Here is a 16,651-nt window from a genome sequence, read left to right as displayed (position 1 = left end):
TATATTGCACAAATCTGGCCTTTATGGAAGAGTGGCAAGAAGAAAGCCATTTCTTAAAGATATCCATAAAAAGTGTTGTTTAAAGTTTGCCACAAGCCACCTGGGAGACACACCAAACATGTGGAAGAAGGTGCTCTGGTCAGATGAAACCAAAATTGAACTTTTTAGCAACAATGCAAAACGTTATGTTTGGCGTAAAAGCAACACAGCTCATCACGCTGAACACACCATCCCCACTGTCAAACATGGTGGTGGCAGCATCATGGTTTGGGCCTGCTTTTCTTCAGCAGGGACAGGGAAGATGGTTCAAATTGATGGGAAGATGGATGGAGCCAAATACAGGACCATTCTGGAAGAAATCCTGATGGAGTCGACAAAAGACCTGAGACTGGGACGGAGATTTGTCTTCCAACAAGACAATGATCCAAAACATAAAGCAAAATCTACAATGGAATGGTTCAAAAATAAACATATCCAGGTGTTAGAATGGCCAAGTCAATGTCCAGACCTGAATCCAATCGAGAATCTGTGGAAAGAACTGAAAACTGCTGTTCACAAATGCTCTCCATCCAACCTCACTGAGCTCGAGCTGTTTTGCAAGGAGGAATGGAAAAAATGTCAGTCTCTCGATGTGCAAAACTGATAGAGACATACCCCAAGCGACTTACAGCTGTAATCGCAGCAAAAGGTGGCGCTACAAAGTATTAACTTAAGGGGGCTGAATAATTTTGCACGCCCAATTTTTCAGTTTTTGATTTGTTAAAAAAGTTTGAAATATCCAATAAATGTCATTCCACTTCATGATTGTGTCCCACTTGTTGTTGATTCTTCACAAAAAAATACAGTTTTATATCTTTATGTTTGAAGCCTGAAATGTGGCAAAAGGTCGCAAAGTTCAAGGGGGCCAAATACTTTCGCAAGGCACTGTACCATTAAAATTATAGACTGATAATTTCTTTGTCAGTGGGCAAACATACAAAATCAGCAGGGGATCAAATACTTTTTTCCCTCACTGTAGGTGACAAGTCAAATTTTTTCAGCCTCCTGAGCGCTGTTGCACCTTCCTCGCCACACTGTCTGTGTGGGTGGAACATTTCAGTTTGTCCGTGATGTGTACGCAGAGTAACTTAAAACTTTCCACCTTCTCCACTGCTGTTCCATCCATGCCCCCTCGGCTGTTTCATTAAGTCCACGATAACCTATTTTATTTTCGTGACGTTAAGTGAGAGGTTGCTTTCCTAACAGCACATTCCGAATGCCATCACCTCCTCCCTATTATCTGTCTAGTTTGTTTTGGTAATCAAGACTACTACTGTTGTGCCATCTGCAAACTTGATGATTGTAACGGCGTTCTTCGTTTGTTGAAAGAGAGGACCGAAATGCAGCGTGGTGGTTACTCATGATCTTTAATGAAGGATCGCGATACATGAAAATAACTTAATAAATACAAAAACAACAAACGGAACGTGAAACCTAATACAGCCGATCTGGTGAACACTACACAGAGACAGGAACAATCACCCACGAAATACAAAGTGAAACCCAGGCTACCTAAATACGGTTCCCCATCAGAGACAACAAGAATCACCTGACTCTGATTGAGAACCGCCTCAGGCAGCCAAGCCTATACTAGACACACCCCTAATCAACCACAATCCCAATGCCTACAAAAACCCCAATACGACAATACAATAACCCCATGTCACACCCTGGCCTGAACAAATAATTAAAGAAAACACAAAATACTAAGACCAAGGCGTGACATTGATTGCGTTGGAGGCGTGCATGGCCACACAGTCATAGGTGAACAGGGAGTACAAGAGGGGGCTGAGCACACACCCTTGTGGGGACCCAGTTTTGAGGATCAGCGAAGTGGAGATGTTGTTTCCTACCTTCACCACCTGTGGGTGGCCCGTCAGGAAGTCCAGGACCCAATTGCACAGGGCGGGATTGAGACCCAGGGCCTCAAGCTTAATGATGAGCTCGGAGGGTACTATGGTGTTCTTACAGTTGAAGTTGGAAGTTTACATACACTTAGGTTGGAGTCATTAAAACTCGTTTTTCAACCACTCCACAATTTTCATGTTAACAAACTATAGATTTGGCGATTCAGTTAGGACATCTAATTTTCCAACAGTTGTTTACAGACAGATTATTTCACTTACAATTCAAATGTGTTAGAAATGTACATACACAAAGTTGACTGCGCCTTTAAACAGCTTGGAAATTCCAGAAAATGTCATGGCTTTAGAAGCTTCTGATAGGCTACTTGACATTATTTGAGTCAATCGTAGGTGTACCTGTGGATGTATTTCAAGGCCTACCTTCAAACTTAGTACCGCTTTGCTTGACATCATGGGAAAATCAAAACAAATCAGCCAGACCTCAGAAAAAAATTGTAGACCTCCACAAGTCTGATTCATACTTGAGAGCAATTTCCAAATGGCTGAACATACCACCTTCATCTGTACAAAAAAATAATACGCAAGTATAAACATTATGGGACCACGCAGCCATCATACCACTCAGGAAGGAGACACGTTCGGTTTCCTAGAGATGAACGTACTTTGCTGCGAAAAGTGCAAATCAATCCCAGAACAACAGGAAAGGACCTTGTGAAGATGTTGGAGGAAACAGTTACAAAAGTATCTATATCTACAGTTAAACAAGTCCTATATCGACACAGCCTGAAAGGCTGCTCAGCAAGGAAGAAGCCTCTGCTCCAAAACCACCATAAAAAAGCCAGACTACGGATTGCAACTGCACATGGGGACAAAGATTGTACTTTTTGGAGAAATCTCCTCTGGTCTGATGAAACAAATATAAAACTGTTTGGCCAAAATGATCATCATTATGTTTGGAGGAAAAAGGGGGAGGCTTGAAAGCTGAAGAACACTATCCCAACCGTGAAGCACGGGGGTGGCAGCATCATGTTTTGGGGGTGCTTTGCTGCAGGAGGGACTGGTGCATTTCACAAAATAGATTGCTTCATGAGGAAGGGAAATTATGTGGATATATGGAAGAAACATCTCAAGACATCAGTCAGGAAGTTAAAGCTTGGTCGCAAATGGGTCTTCCAAATGGACAATGACCCCAAGCATACTTCCAAAGTTGTGGCAAAATGGCTTAAGGACATCAAAATCAAGGTATTGGAGTGGCCATCAGAAAGCTCTTACCTCAATCTTATAGAACATTTGTGGGCAGAACTGAAAAGCGTGTGCGAGCAAGGAGGCCTACAAACCTGACTCAGTTACACCAGCTCTGTCAGGAGTAATGGGCCAAAATTCACCCAACTTATTGTGGGTAGCTTGTGGAAAGTTATCCAAAATTTTTGACTCAAGTTAAACAATATAAAGGCAATGCTACCAAATACGAAGTAAGTGTATATAACCTTCTGACCCACTAGGAATGTGATGAAAGAAATCAAATCTGAAATAAATGATTCTCTCCACTATTATTCTCACATTTCACATTCTTAAAATAAAGTGGTGATCCTAACTGACCTAATACAGGGAATTTTTACTAGAATTGAATGTCAGGAATTGAGATAAACTGAGTTTAAATGCATTTGACTAAGGTGTATGTAAACTTCCTACTTCAACTGTAGGTATTCCACTTGTCCAGGTGGGATAGGGATGTGTGCTGTGTGATGGCGATTGCATCGTCTGTGGACCTATTGGGGCATATGCAAACTGAAGTGGGTCTAGGGTGACAGGCAAGGTGGAGGTGATATGATCTTTGATTAGTCTCTCAAAGCACTATATAATGACCGAGGTGAGTCATTTAGTTCAGTTACTTTTGCCTTCTTGGATACAGGAACAATAGTGGCCATCTTGACGCATGTGTTGACAGCAGACTGGGATAGGTAGCGATTGAATATGTCCGTAAACACACACGCCAGCTGGTCTGCGCATGCTCTGAGGATGCGGCTAGGGATGCCGTCTGGGCTGGCAGCCTTGCGAGAGTTAACACGCTTAAATGTCTTACTCACATTAGCCATGGAGAAGGAGAGCCCAGAGTCCTTGGTCGAGGGCCATGTCGGTGGCACTATATTATCCTCAAAGTGGGAAAAGAAGGCATTTAGTTTGTTTGGATGCATGACGTCGGTGTCCGTGACGTGGCTGGTTTTCTTTCGGTAGTCCATGATTGTCTGTAGTCCCTGCCATATATGTCCCATGCCTGAGCCGTTAAATTGCGACTCCACTTTGCCTCTATACTGACATTTCGCTTGTTAGATTACCTTGCGGAGGGAATAACTACACTGTTTGTATTTAGCCATATTCCCAGTCAACTTTCCATGGTTAAATGCGGTGGTTCGCACTTTCAGTTTTGTGCAAATGCTGCCATCTCTCCACGGTTTCTGGTTAGGGTAGTTTTTAATAGTTACAATAGGTACAACATCTCCTAGGCACTTCCTAAAAAACTCACTCACCGAATCAACAAATAAATCAGCATTATTATCTGAGTCTATCCGGAACATGTCCCAGTCCACGTGATCAAAACAATTTTGAAGCGTTGATTCCGATTGGTCAGACCAGCTTTGAATAGTCCTTGTCACAGGTACATTCTGTTTGAGTTTCTGCCTATAGGAAGGGAGGAGCAAATTGGAGTGGTGGTCAGATATGGCGAAGGGAGGGCAGGGGAGTGCCTTGTATGCATCGCAGAAGTTAGAGTAGCAGTGATCCAGAGTTTTGCCAGCACGAGTACTGCAATCAATCAATATGCTGATAGAATTTAGTTGGTCTTGTTCTAAAATTTGCTTTGTTAAAATCCCCAGCTACGGTAAATGCTGCCTCAGGATATATGGTTTCCAGTTTGCATAAAGTCCAGTGAAGTTCCTTGAGGGCCGTTGTGGTATCGGTTTGAGGGGGATATACGCGGCGGTGACAATAACCAATGAGAATTATTTTGGGAGATAATACGGTCGGCAATTGATTGTAAGGAATTCTTGGTCAGGTGAACAAAAGGACTTGAGTTCCTGTATGTTGTGACAATTACACCATGAGTGGTTAATCATGAAACATACACCCTCACCCTTCTTCTTCCCAGAGATATGTTTATTTCTGTCGGCGCAACGCACAAAGAATCCCAGTAGCTCTACCGACTCCGACAGCATATCACGAGAGACCCATGTTTCCATGAAACAGAGTATGTTACAATCCCTGATGTCTCTCTGGAAAGCAACCCTTGCCCTAATTTCATCTACCTTGTCATCTAGAGACTGGACATTAGCGAGTAATATACTCAGAAGTGGTGGGTGGGGTGCGCGCTTCCGAAGTCTGACCAGAAGGCCGGACGTTGTTTTGGGTCAGCCTCTGGAATCAGTTCAGTTGCCCTGGGTGTTTCGGACAAAGGATTTGCTTCGGAAAAGTTGTATTCCTGGTCGCAATGCTGTTTAGTTGATGTCGCTCTGACATCCAGTAGTTCTTCCCGGCTGTATGTAATAACACTTAACCTCTAGCGTCGAGCAATCCAGTATCCGGGAGCGTAATTATAGCCTCAAGCTCATTACCATAACGCAATGTTAACTATTCATGAAAATCGCAAATGAAATTAAAGAAATATATTCACTCACAAGCTTAGCCTTTTGTTAACAACACTGTCATCTCAGATTTTCAAAATATGCTTTTCAACCATAGCTACACAAGCATTTGTGTAAGAGTATTGATAGCTAGCATAGCATTAAGCCTAGCATTCAGCAGGCAACATTTTCACAAAAACATGAAAAGCATTCAAATAAAATAATTTACCTTTGAAGAACTTCGGATGTTTTCAATGAGGAGACTCTGAGTTAGATAGCAAATTTTCAGTTTTTCCAAAAAGATTGCTTGTGTAGGAGAAATCGCTCCGTTTTGTTCATCACGTTTGGCTAAGAAAAAAATCTGAAAATGAAGTCTCTACAACGCCAAACTTTTTACCAAATTAACTCCATAATATCGACAGAAACATGGCAAACGTTGTTTAGAATCAATCCTCAAAGTGTTTTTCACATATCTATTCGATGATAAATCATTCGTGGCAGCTGTGTTTCTCCTCGAAGCAAACAAAAAATACACGCAGCTGGAGATTACGCAATAATTGCAACGGAGGACACCAAGCGGCCACCTGGTAGATGTAGTCTCTTAAGGTCAATCTTCTAATGATTTGCCTACAAATACGTCACAATGCTGTCGACACCTTGAGGAAACGACAGAAAGTCTAAGCTCATTCGTGACCCATACACAGCCATATAAGGAGACATTGGAACACAGCGCATTCAAAATCTGGGGCTCTTCCTGTATGAAATTTAATCTTGGTTTCGCCTGTAGCATTAGTTCTGTGGCACTCACAGACAATATCTTTGCAGTTTTGGAAACGTCAGAGTGTTTTCTTTCCAAAGCTGTCAATTATATGCATTGTCGAGCATCTTTTCATGACAAAATATCTTGTTTAAAACGGGAACGTTTTTTTATCCATAAATTAAAAGAGCGCCCCCTATATCCAAGAAGTTAAGATTTTCTGGGCCAATAATGTAATAAATAATACATAAAAAAAACAAAATACTGCAAAGGTTCCCAAGGACTAGAAGTGAGGTGGCCCTCTCTGTTGGCACCATCTTGTCCGGTCATGTCCTGCAGCAGTCATAGTAAAACACCTTGTATGCTATTTTTAATCGCACTCTAAAAGTCGGAGCTGTGTTATGATTTTGAAGGGGTCCCTAATGAAAGTGCTATCAAAAAAAGAGGTCCCCGGCCCCAACAAGTTTGGGAAAGTTTGTCTTAAGTTACGATTTGGGAAGATAAAGATCCTTAATCTGTGCCTAATCGCAATGTCTAGCCGCAGCTCCAACAATAGGCCTGTGTAAATATCAGTTATTTGATTGGCTGATAGTCAGCCTGCTCGCCCCACCTCAACCAGGACATTACAGAACTCCTCTCCATGGTAATAATCTGTCGTAGTTTGGTAATGACCTGTCATATAGTGTTAATAACCTGACATATAGTGGTAATAACCTGTCAAACCTGTTATGCAGTTGATTTAAGCATTGCACAGATGGTTCCGCTGTCAAACATAAGATTTGTTTTTCATATAGCAGTTTTGTGTCCAAAATAAATAATACAGAGATAGACCACATTAGAACTGAATTTGTAGTCAATGAGCAAAAAACATTATGAATAGCCTATAAATGCATACTTAATATCATCCTATTCAATTCTCTCACAATACCAACACCATTCAATTAATACTAAGTGAGTGAGTGATGTCACTATAGGCTTACTGATTTTAGAAGAGGTATTTGATCATGCTAGACGCGATGAAACAACACCTGAAAGAGATTCTGTTATTTCTCTCTTATGTATTATGTCTGAGTCGAAGAGGAAACCATCCAGAAACAATTTGCATAAAGACAGATTATTGGATGTTTTCTCTGTTCTCAAGCATTAACAAGTCACGGCTCGGTGCAAATCATTATGTGTGCGAGACATTCCGCCAGCTTTGCTGCCTCGAAATGGGGTGTCAGCAAACAGAGTCATCCACATCATAGCCTAGCCTACCTCTCTCCTCTCCCCACTCACAGCCAGGCCAGACGGCTACTTTCGGTGAGTTTTCATTTTGCCCTCGGGCTGTAGGGAGTCGTGAGCTAGCTGTAGCGCTAGAACTGCAGCATTGTAGTCAATACTGAATGTCTCCCAAGTGTTTAGTTAAACAAAGTGTGTCAGTCAGAAATATGTATTGGTCTGACTTGAAAACTACTGCAACCAGACAGCTTGTCAAATAAACCTGTTCACTTAAAGGCTTGAAGGAAATGGCAGGCCATTTGGCTTACCGATGGCTGAAAAGAAGAGGACACAATTTGATCTCTCCCGCCTCAACATGGGTATAAACGACTTGCTGAAATGAGAAGACTATTGATTGGTGTGAAGATAGGCATACATGCGTGACAAGAATTGGACTTGAAATACACTGACACATCGTCAGGACAAATTAAATCAAGGGCCTTAGTTTCGGAGTGTACAGTAGGCCCATAGAGAGGGCACAAAGGAACTGCAAGACAGAACAGAAGAGCAAAATCCAATTCCATCAAACCGATGTGAGCAATTATCATAATTACATACTGGATAGTTTTCTTCTCTCTGGGAGCTAAAGCAGAAAGGAGAGAATCTCACAGAGAGAAATTGTCCGTGGCTGAGTGGATGGAGGGGAGAAGGGAGAAAGAGAAGGGTGTTGTAGTGAAGACGATAGAGGGGTGAGAAAGGTGGAGGTGAGATGGTTGATGAACGCAGAACTTCCTCCAGGGGAAGGCCTGCCAGCTCAATGACCTCTCCATCACGGTTGACAACTCCATAGTGTCACCCGCCCAGAGTGCAAAGAACCTTGGCGTGACCCTGGACAACACCCTGTCGTTCTCTGCAAACATCAAAGCAGCTCCTGCAGGTTCATACTCTACAACATTGGTAGAGTACGAACCTACCTCACACAGGAAGCGGTGCAGGTCCTAATCCAGGCACTTGTCATCTCCTGTCTGGACTACTGCAACTCGCTGTTGGCTGGGCTCCCCGCTTGTTCCATCAATTCCATGCAACTTAGCCAGAAACCAGCAGCCCACCTGGTTTTTAACCTTCCATGTTCTCTCATCACCCCACTCTTCCGCACACTCCGCTGGCTTCCAGTCGAAGCTCGCATCCACTACAACATGGTACGTATCTACGGAACAGCAAGAGGAACTGCCCCACCCTACCTTCAGGCTATGCTCAAACCTTTCACCCCAACCCGAGCACTCCGTTCTGCCAACTCTGGTCTCTTGGCCTTCCCACCCCTGGAATGGGCAGCTCCTGCTCAGCCCAGGCCAAGCTCTTCTCTGTCCTGATACCCCAGTGGTGGAACCAGCTTCCCTTGACGCTAGTACAGTAAAGTCCTTGCCCATCTTCCGAAAACATTTGAAACCCTCCCTCTTCAAACAGTATCTTAAATAATCCTCCTCACCTTGACCCCCCCCCCTCCCCCCCCCAAAAAAAGCACTTAACCAGCACTTGCACTTGACCGCCACCCTCCCACCCCAAACTGTTATAGCTCGGACTCTACTGGTTGCTAGGTTATTGAAGAAAAATGTACGTTCAATGCCTTTGATGTATGGTTGTCCCTCCTAGCTATCTTATTAATCACTCTATATAAGAGTGCTGCTAAATGTATAAAATGTAGCACTCACATCTGTAGCCATGAAAAGCTTTAAACTGCTGGTCATTGCTCACATCAACACCATCATCCCAGACACTCTGGACACACTCAAATTTGCATTCCGCCTGAACAGATCCACAGATGATTCAATCTTTATTGTACTCCACACTGTCCTCTCCCAACTGGACAAGAGGAACACATCACGGCGTACACATCACGGACATATTGAAATGGTCCACCCACACAGACGGTGTGGTGAAGAAGGCCCAACATAATATTTGCTTGTCACCTAAAACCCTCACAAACATTTACAGATGCACAATTGAGAACATCCTGTTGGGCTGTTTCATAGCCTGGTATGGAAACTGCACTGCCCACAACCATAAGGCTCTCCAGAGGCTGGTGCGGTACTAAAATGTGATGTGGTCTGCACAACACATTACCGGGGGCAAACTACCTGCCCTCAGGACACCTACAGCAACCGATGTCACAGGAAGGCCAAAAAGATAATCAAGGACAACAACCATGCAAGCCACCTCCTATTCACCCCGCTACCATCCAGAAGGCGAAGTCAGTACAGGTGCATGAAAGCTGGGACCGAGAGACTGAAAAACAGCTTCTATCTCAAGGCCAACAGACTGTTAAACAGCCTTCACTAACACAGAGAGGCTGCTGCCTACATACAGACTTGAAATCATTGGCCACTTGAAAAAATGAATCACTAGTCACTTTAATAATGCCACTTCAATAATGTTTACATATCTTGCATCCCTCATCTCATATGTATATATGTATTTTATACCATCTATTGCATCTTGTCTATGCAGCTCTGTCATTGCTCATCCATATACTTATATGTATATATTCTTATTCCATTCCTTTACTTAGATGTGTGTGTATTAGGTAGTTGTTGTGGAATTGTTAGATTACACGTTCGATATTGCTGCACTGTCGGAACTAGAAGCACAAACATTTCGCTACACTCGCAATAACATCTGCTAACCATGTGTATGTGACCAATGCAATTTGATTCGATTTGACCAAGTCTGGAACCAACAGGATCCTGAACAGCTTCTACCCACAAGCCATAAGACTGCTAAATAGTTAACCAAATAGCTACCCAGACTATTTGCAGTGTGAAAAAAGGGTCATTATCTAACCTGTGTTATCCATCCTGTTACCTAGTCACTTTACCCACATGAACATATGTATATTGTATATAGCTATGTTATCATTAATCATTGTGTATTTAGTCCTCGTGTTATTCTTTTTTTCTATTATTTTTCCATTTGTCTCTCTGCATTGTTGGGAAAGGCCCGTAAGTAAGCATGTCACTGTTCGTCTACACCTGTTGTTTACGAAGCATGTGACAAATAACATGTGATTAGATGTATTCCTCCATCCCGTCCTCTCCCATTTCCTTCCTTCTTGCCTTTTCCATACTCTCCCCCTCTTCTCTGTCCTCCTTTTCTCACATCCCTGTCATGTCCTACTACCCCCCCCCCCCCGTCCCTGTCCTTGTCTATTCCCTCAGGAGCAGTGTGAGTCTGTCTAAATGCTGGCATTGTCTACCCTTCAACCCTGAACCCAATCCACCCCCAGCTGGTTTGAAAGGATAGAGACAGAAACAATCCCCCACACAAACACATCATGCATCATTGCATCACAATTTCATAACCTCTTAATTTTCTCTCCTCTAATTTGATTCATTCTTTTTTTTCTCCCTCTCGCTCTCTCATTGCTCCCGCTATGCATATTAATGACACATGGAGAAGGCTTGATTAAAATCCGAAAGAGCATTTGAGCACACAATGAAATGACAGCTTCTTCTCTGGGGGAGAAACACATTTATAATGGATTTATACTGCATCATTTAAAGTCCAATTGTATATGCATACACTTCATATATTACCTCTGTTAATAATATGGCGTAAACAAAGGCTATTAGATAGATGACATGGCTGCATGTCAAATGGTAAGCTTCTGTATTCCCCCCATTCCCCTGGCTCTAGTCTCTACCACTCAGTCAGATGATGCCTCTGGACAGTACTTCCCTTTCAGATAGAGACCAGGAACTCAGCCACAGTGTCTCACTCCAATTGAATGGGTTCTGGTTTCCTCCATGTCCCAAATCGCTATCAAAGAGCCAGTGGATGTTATGGCTCACAAGAACAATCTTTTTTGAATATTCACTTTTCCACTTTTATAGCTAGAATTCTCTGCAGATGGATTCTGTCCGAAGGGTATTGACGAACTCAGGTGTTAGAGGTTGATGTTGGTTTTGACAGTCTGGGTCTTTGGCTGCAGAGGCTGGAGAATTTAGTCGCTCTTCACATTTCCCAGGTCTCCCTATGCTTTTCGCATTGAGGCGCTGGTCCAATTGATCATTCATCCTTCTTTCCTCCCTTCCTTTGAAGTCATCACTGATCTGTATGTGATTGGATAAATGAAACCACAGTTCTTTCTTCCCGCTGCTCTCGTCGCAATGCTATGCTCTCAGATTAACATATGACTGCTACCCCCGTAGGCACTCCTGTAGATCTGAAAGTATCCGAGAGAAGCAACACTATGATAGATGTTTCCTACTGAAAGGCTGGGTGGAATTTCCACTATATTGCTCACAATTATCCAATCATGTCAGACTTATAGGAGTGCCTTGTGGGTAGGGCAAGAAGTACATTTGTAATTCAAAAATTGCATTTTTGCATTTTTAAGGATGATATTTTAAACACCTGAACCATCACTTAGTCTCAATTAATTGGTAGGAATTATGCATATCCAAATGGGCCACAGAAGCTGGACAAAACCGAATTAGAACCAAATGAATGTCCACCCATTTCTTTTGCTGATCCCTAGTGTCATCTATATGATTCATCCACAAAAGTTGTATCGGAAACAGAAAGGGGGGAGGTTAGTGTCGCGCAAGGTCAAGGGCCACAGCGTTAGAAGAGAGGGCTTCAAAGATGTGTCCATCGCTCAGGGGTAAAGGAGGAGAAGAAGGAAGAGAGAGAGAGAGAGCCTTACCAACAGTCTGTTGAGTGCTGAGAGTGAGAGAGGAGACACGAAAGATGTAGTCCCTGCCCTGACCGTTTGTGTGAAGAATCACACAGCGACATTGTCGCTATGTAATCAAATATTGCCTTGTATGATTTGCCCCTTACAAGTGACTTCCTCCAGGTGGTTTGATGTTCTGAAAAGAGAATTGCACTAGAATGGGATCCGTAGTGGGGCTGGAATAAGGAATGAAATAGTACACACACACACAAGCGTACACACACAAGGGTACATATGCACACACAAGCAAGCATATTACAGTGCCTTCTGAAAGTATTCACACCCCTTGAATTTTCCATATTTTATTGTGTTACAGTGAAATGGAGTAAAAAAAAAAATGTTGTTACTGGACTACACACCATAACGTCAAAGTGAAATTATGATTTTTGGAAATTCTTACAAATGAATTAAATATGAAAAGCTGAAATGTCGAGTCAATAAGTATTCAACCCATTTGTTATGTCAAGCCGAAATAACTTAAAGAGTAAAAATGTGCTTAACAAGTGTCATGGCCACGACACAAGGCAGATAATTAGTTGCATTGACTAACTCTGTGCAATAATGGTGGTTAACATATGTTTTGAATCACTACCTCATCTCTGTAACCCACACATACAATTATCTGTAAGGTCCCTCAGTCGAGCACTGAATTTCAAACACAGATTCAACCACAAAGACCAGGGAGGTTTTCCAAGGGCTCGGAAAGAAGGGCATCTATTGGTAGTTGGACAAAAAAAGCAGACATTCAATATCTCTTTGTGCATGGTGAACTTATAAATTACACTTTGGATGGTGTATCTATACACCCAGTCACTACAAGATACAGGTGTCCTTCCTAACTCAGTTGCCGGAGAGGAAGGAAACCGCTCAGGGATCTCACCATGATTCCAGTTTTAAAAAATATATATATATATATTTTGGGGTTTTGCTTTTCCCCCCCAATTTCGGGATATCCAATTGGTAGTTACAGTCTAGTCCCATCGCTGCAACTCCAGTACGCACTCGGGAGAGGCGAAGGTCGAGAGCAGTGAGTCCTCCGTAACACAACCCCACCAAGCCGCACTGCTTTTTGACACAATGCTCGCTTAACCCGGAAGTCAGACGCACCAATGTGTTGGAGGAAACACCATTTACCTGGTGACCGTGTCAGTGTGCATTGCGCCTGGCCCGCCACAGGAGTCGCTAGAGCGCAATGAGACAAGGACAACCCGGCCGGCCAAATCCTCCCCTAACCCGGACGATGCTGATCCCGCCGCCTCATGGGTTTCCTGGTCGTGGCCGGCTGTGATAGAGCCTGGTATCAAACCAGGATCTGTAGTGACGCAGCTATAGACTGCAGTGCCTTAGGCCCTTCCATGAGGCCAATGTTGTAAAACAGTTACAGAATGTATTTCCTGTGAAAGGAGAAAACTTAGGATGGTTCAACAACATTGTAGTTACTCCACAATACTAACCTAATTGTCTGAGTGAAAAGAAAGAAGCCTGTACAGAATAAAAATATTCCAAAACATGCAAACAAGGTACTAAAGCTTTTACACCTGCATTGTTTGCTGTTTGGGGTTTTGGGCTGGGTTTCTGTACAGCACTTTGAGATATCAGCTGATGTACGAAGGGCTATATAAATAAATAAATTTGACATTTGACTAAAGTAATACTGCAAAAAATGTGGTAAAGCAGTTAACTTTTTCCTGAATACAAAGTGTTAAGTTTGGGGCAAACCCAATACAGCACATTGGTGAGTACCACTCTCCATATTTGCAAGCATAGTGGTGGCTGCATCATGTTATGGGTATGATTGTAATCCTTAAGGACTGGGGTTTTTCAGGAAGAAAAAAAAACAGAATGGAGCTATGCAAAGGCAAAATCTTGGAGATGAATTCACCTTTCAAAAGGACAATAACCTTAAACACATGGCCAAATCTACTCTGGAATTTCTTACCAAGAAGACTGTTGAGTGAATGTTCCTGAGTGGCCGAGTTACACTTTGATTTACTGGAAAATCTATGGCAAGACCTGAAAGTGTGTTTTGTTTTCAATACATCACCTTGGAAGATAACGGCACTGAGACTAGAATATTATATGAGATTTAAGAACACAAAATCAACATTGCAATGGTCATTTCAGTCTCTGGACTTGAACCCCATTAAAAACCTGTGGTTTGAATTGAAAAGGGCAGTCCAGAAGCGCAGACGAGACATCAAGGATCTGGAAAGATTTTTTATGGAGGAATGATCGAGATCCCTCCCAATGTTCTCCAATCTCATAATAATTTTTTTGAAAAAGGCTCTGTGCCATTATCCTGGCAAGGTGAGTTACTGAAAGGTATTGAAAACAGGTGTGCCAATACTTTTGACCACTATCTTTTTGAGATAAAAAAAATAATTACTTGTTTTTGAGCATACAATATAGCTCAGTATATGTATTCTTTGTTTTATACTCTTTTTTGCTCATCTTTATCAAGGATGCCAATTATTTTGGACTTTCTAGAAGAAAAAGAAATGCACACCTATTAAGACGAGGTGCTGGCTAGGAGCTCAGATGCAAAAATGTAATACCAACGTTTCGACAGCCAAGCTCTCTTCATCAGGGTGTCGAAACGTTGGTATTACATTTTTGCATCTGAGCTCCTAGAGTGCGCGGCTCTCTTTTATTTTCAATTATTTTGGACTTAACAGTAGTAACTGTACACACACACACACACACACACACACACACACACACACACACACACACACACACAGAGTCTGGGTCTACACTGCTCCCGTCTGTGAATTCATTCACAGTGAAAATGTACCCAGGTCTTGTTCTACTCTGCTATTTCATTTAGTGTAGAATCCAGAGAAGAAAGCCGTCTAAGCTTATTTTCCTCTTTTCACATTTCACCAGACATATCTGCTTTTCCACAAAAGCTCATCAAAAGGGGACCATAGTGCTCTCCCAGAAGTTTGGTTGGTGTGTAAAAACCATAATTTCAGATAAGCAAAAGGGTGTGATGGGTCGGCACTCAAAAAGATGTTGCATAAAACGTACTTAAATGATTCATTTGTTGTATTTTTATCACTGTATCAGGGATAGCATACACAGACGTTTGCAGCCTTCAGTGTGTGGGTACACATTTTTCTTGGAAAATTATATCTTTCAGTGAAAATAATACAAAAATGAATATTTTTTTATTTTCCACAAAATAAATGTGGTTGTTGATCAACTTCACCGATGTATCTTTTTTTTAGGGGGGGGGGCAGGCAGTTCTACATATGGACACATCTCAAAAGTCTAAAACAGCCTTCTTGTCTGCTATCCTCTATCTACACTGATATGAAAGAGCTGGACAAGCCTGGAGAAAATTCACACCAATAATCCTATTGCTTTGACCTCTCCTGTGTTTTCGGATCAGTGTGTCTGTCTGTGAGGCCCATGGGGCTTCTGTGTGTTTGTGTTTGTGTGTCTAACCCTCTCTACCACTCTGTTTCTCTAGATGCGTTCGACGCGGGGTGTGTCAGTGTGGCCAGTTGGGCTGGTCAGTGGGCGGCGGTACGAGCGTCCCATAGTGGAGAAGGGCAAAGTGGTGGGCTGGTACACTGGCTGGAGGCCCGACCGTCCCTTCGCTATCGACATGGCAGGTAAAATGCATTTACTGTAGTTAGTCATCTACGGTAGAGGAACAGACATCAGTGGTTCCCTTTCAGTTGTTCAACTTCTTACAGCACAGCTATTGGGAGTTTGTACGCTAGCGACCTCTACTGAAGAACATAAGAATCATGCCTGACATTGCCAATGAACACCGTGACTCACATTTTATTTTTTTTAACATTGGAAGACTAAATTTATCAGGCTTTGCTCCAACTTAATTGTCCCACTTAAGGAGGGTGTAGTCATCCTTCTGCATGTTGCGAGTTAAAGTTTGGTAACTATACTAACCAAAATATAAACGCAACATGTAAAGTGTTGGTCCCATGATTCATGAGCTGAAATGAAAATCCCAGAAATGCGCACAAAATGACTACTTATCTCAAATTGTGTACACAAATTTGTTTACATTCTTGTTAGTGAGCATTTCTCTTTTGCCAAGATAATCCATCCACCTGACAGGTGTGGCATATCAAGAAGCTGATTAAAAAGCATGATCAATACATAAATGCACCTTGTGCTGAGGACAATAAAAGGCAACTCTAAAATGTGCAGTTTTGTCATACAACACAATGCCACAGATGTCTTAAGTTTTGAGGGAGCATGCAATTGGCATGCTGACTGCAGGAATGTCCAACAGAGCTGTTGCCAGAGAATTTTACGTTAATTTCCCTACAGTAAGCCGCCTCCAATGTTGTTTTAGAGAATTTGGCAGTACGACCAACCAGCCTCACAAATGCAGACCACGTGTAACCATACCAGCCCAGGACCTCCACATCCGGCTTCTTCACATGCGGGATCGTCTGAGACCTGT

At 42.5% G+C, this 16,651-nt stretch overlaps 1 protein-coding gene across 1 annotated transcript in view; it reads left to right on the top strand.

Moving 5' to 3' along the window:
• The window catches only part of LOC115113229 (galactosylgalactosylxylosylprotein 3-beta-glucuronosyltransferase 2-like), a 37,402-nt gene that overhangs the window by 5,331 nt on the left and 15,420 nt on the right, over positions 1–16,651 (top strand). Inside the window, exon 2 of the mRNA XM_029640631.2 lies at positions 15,686–15,830. Within this exon, the coding sequence (XP_029496491.1) occupies positions 15,686–15,830 (145 nt within the window). The remainder of the gene's footprint in view (positions 1–15,685; positions 15,831–16,651) is intronic.

The sequence above is a fragment of the Oncorhynchus nerka genome, linkage group LG28 (assembly GCF_034236695.1).
Source record: "Oncorhynchus nerka isolate Pitt River linkage group LG28, Oner_Uvic_2.0, whole genome shotgun sequence".
Classification (NCBI taxonomy): domain Eukaryota; kingdom Metazoa; phylum Chordata; class Actinopteri; order Salmoniformes; family Salmonidae; genus Oncorhynchus; species Oncorhynchus nerka.
The sequence above is the reverse complement of the archived record's forward strand: the minus strand, read 5'-3'. Positions and strand labels throughout refer to the sequence as shown.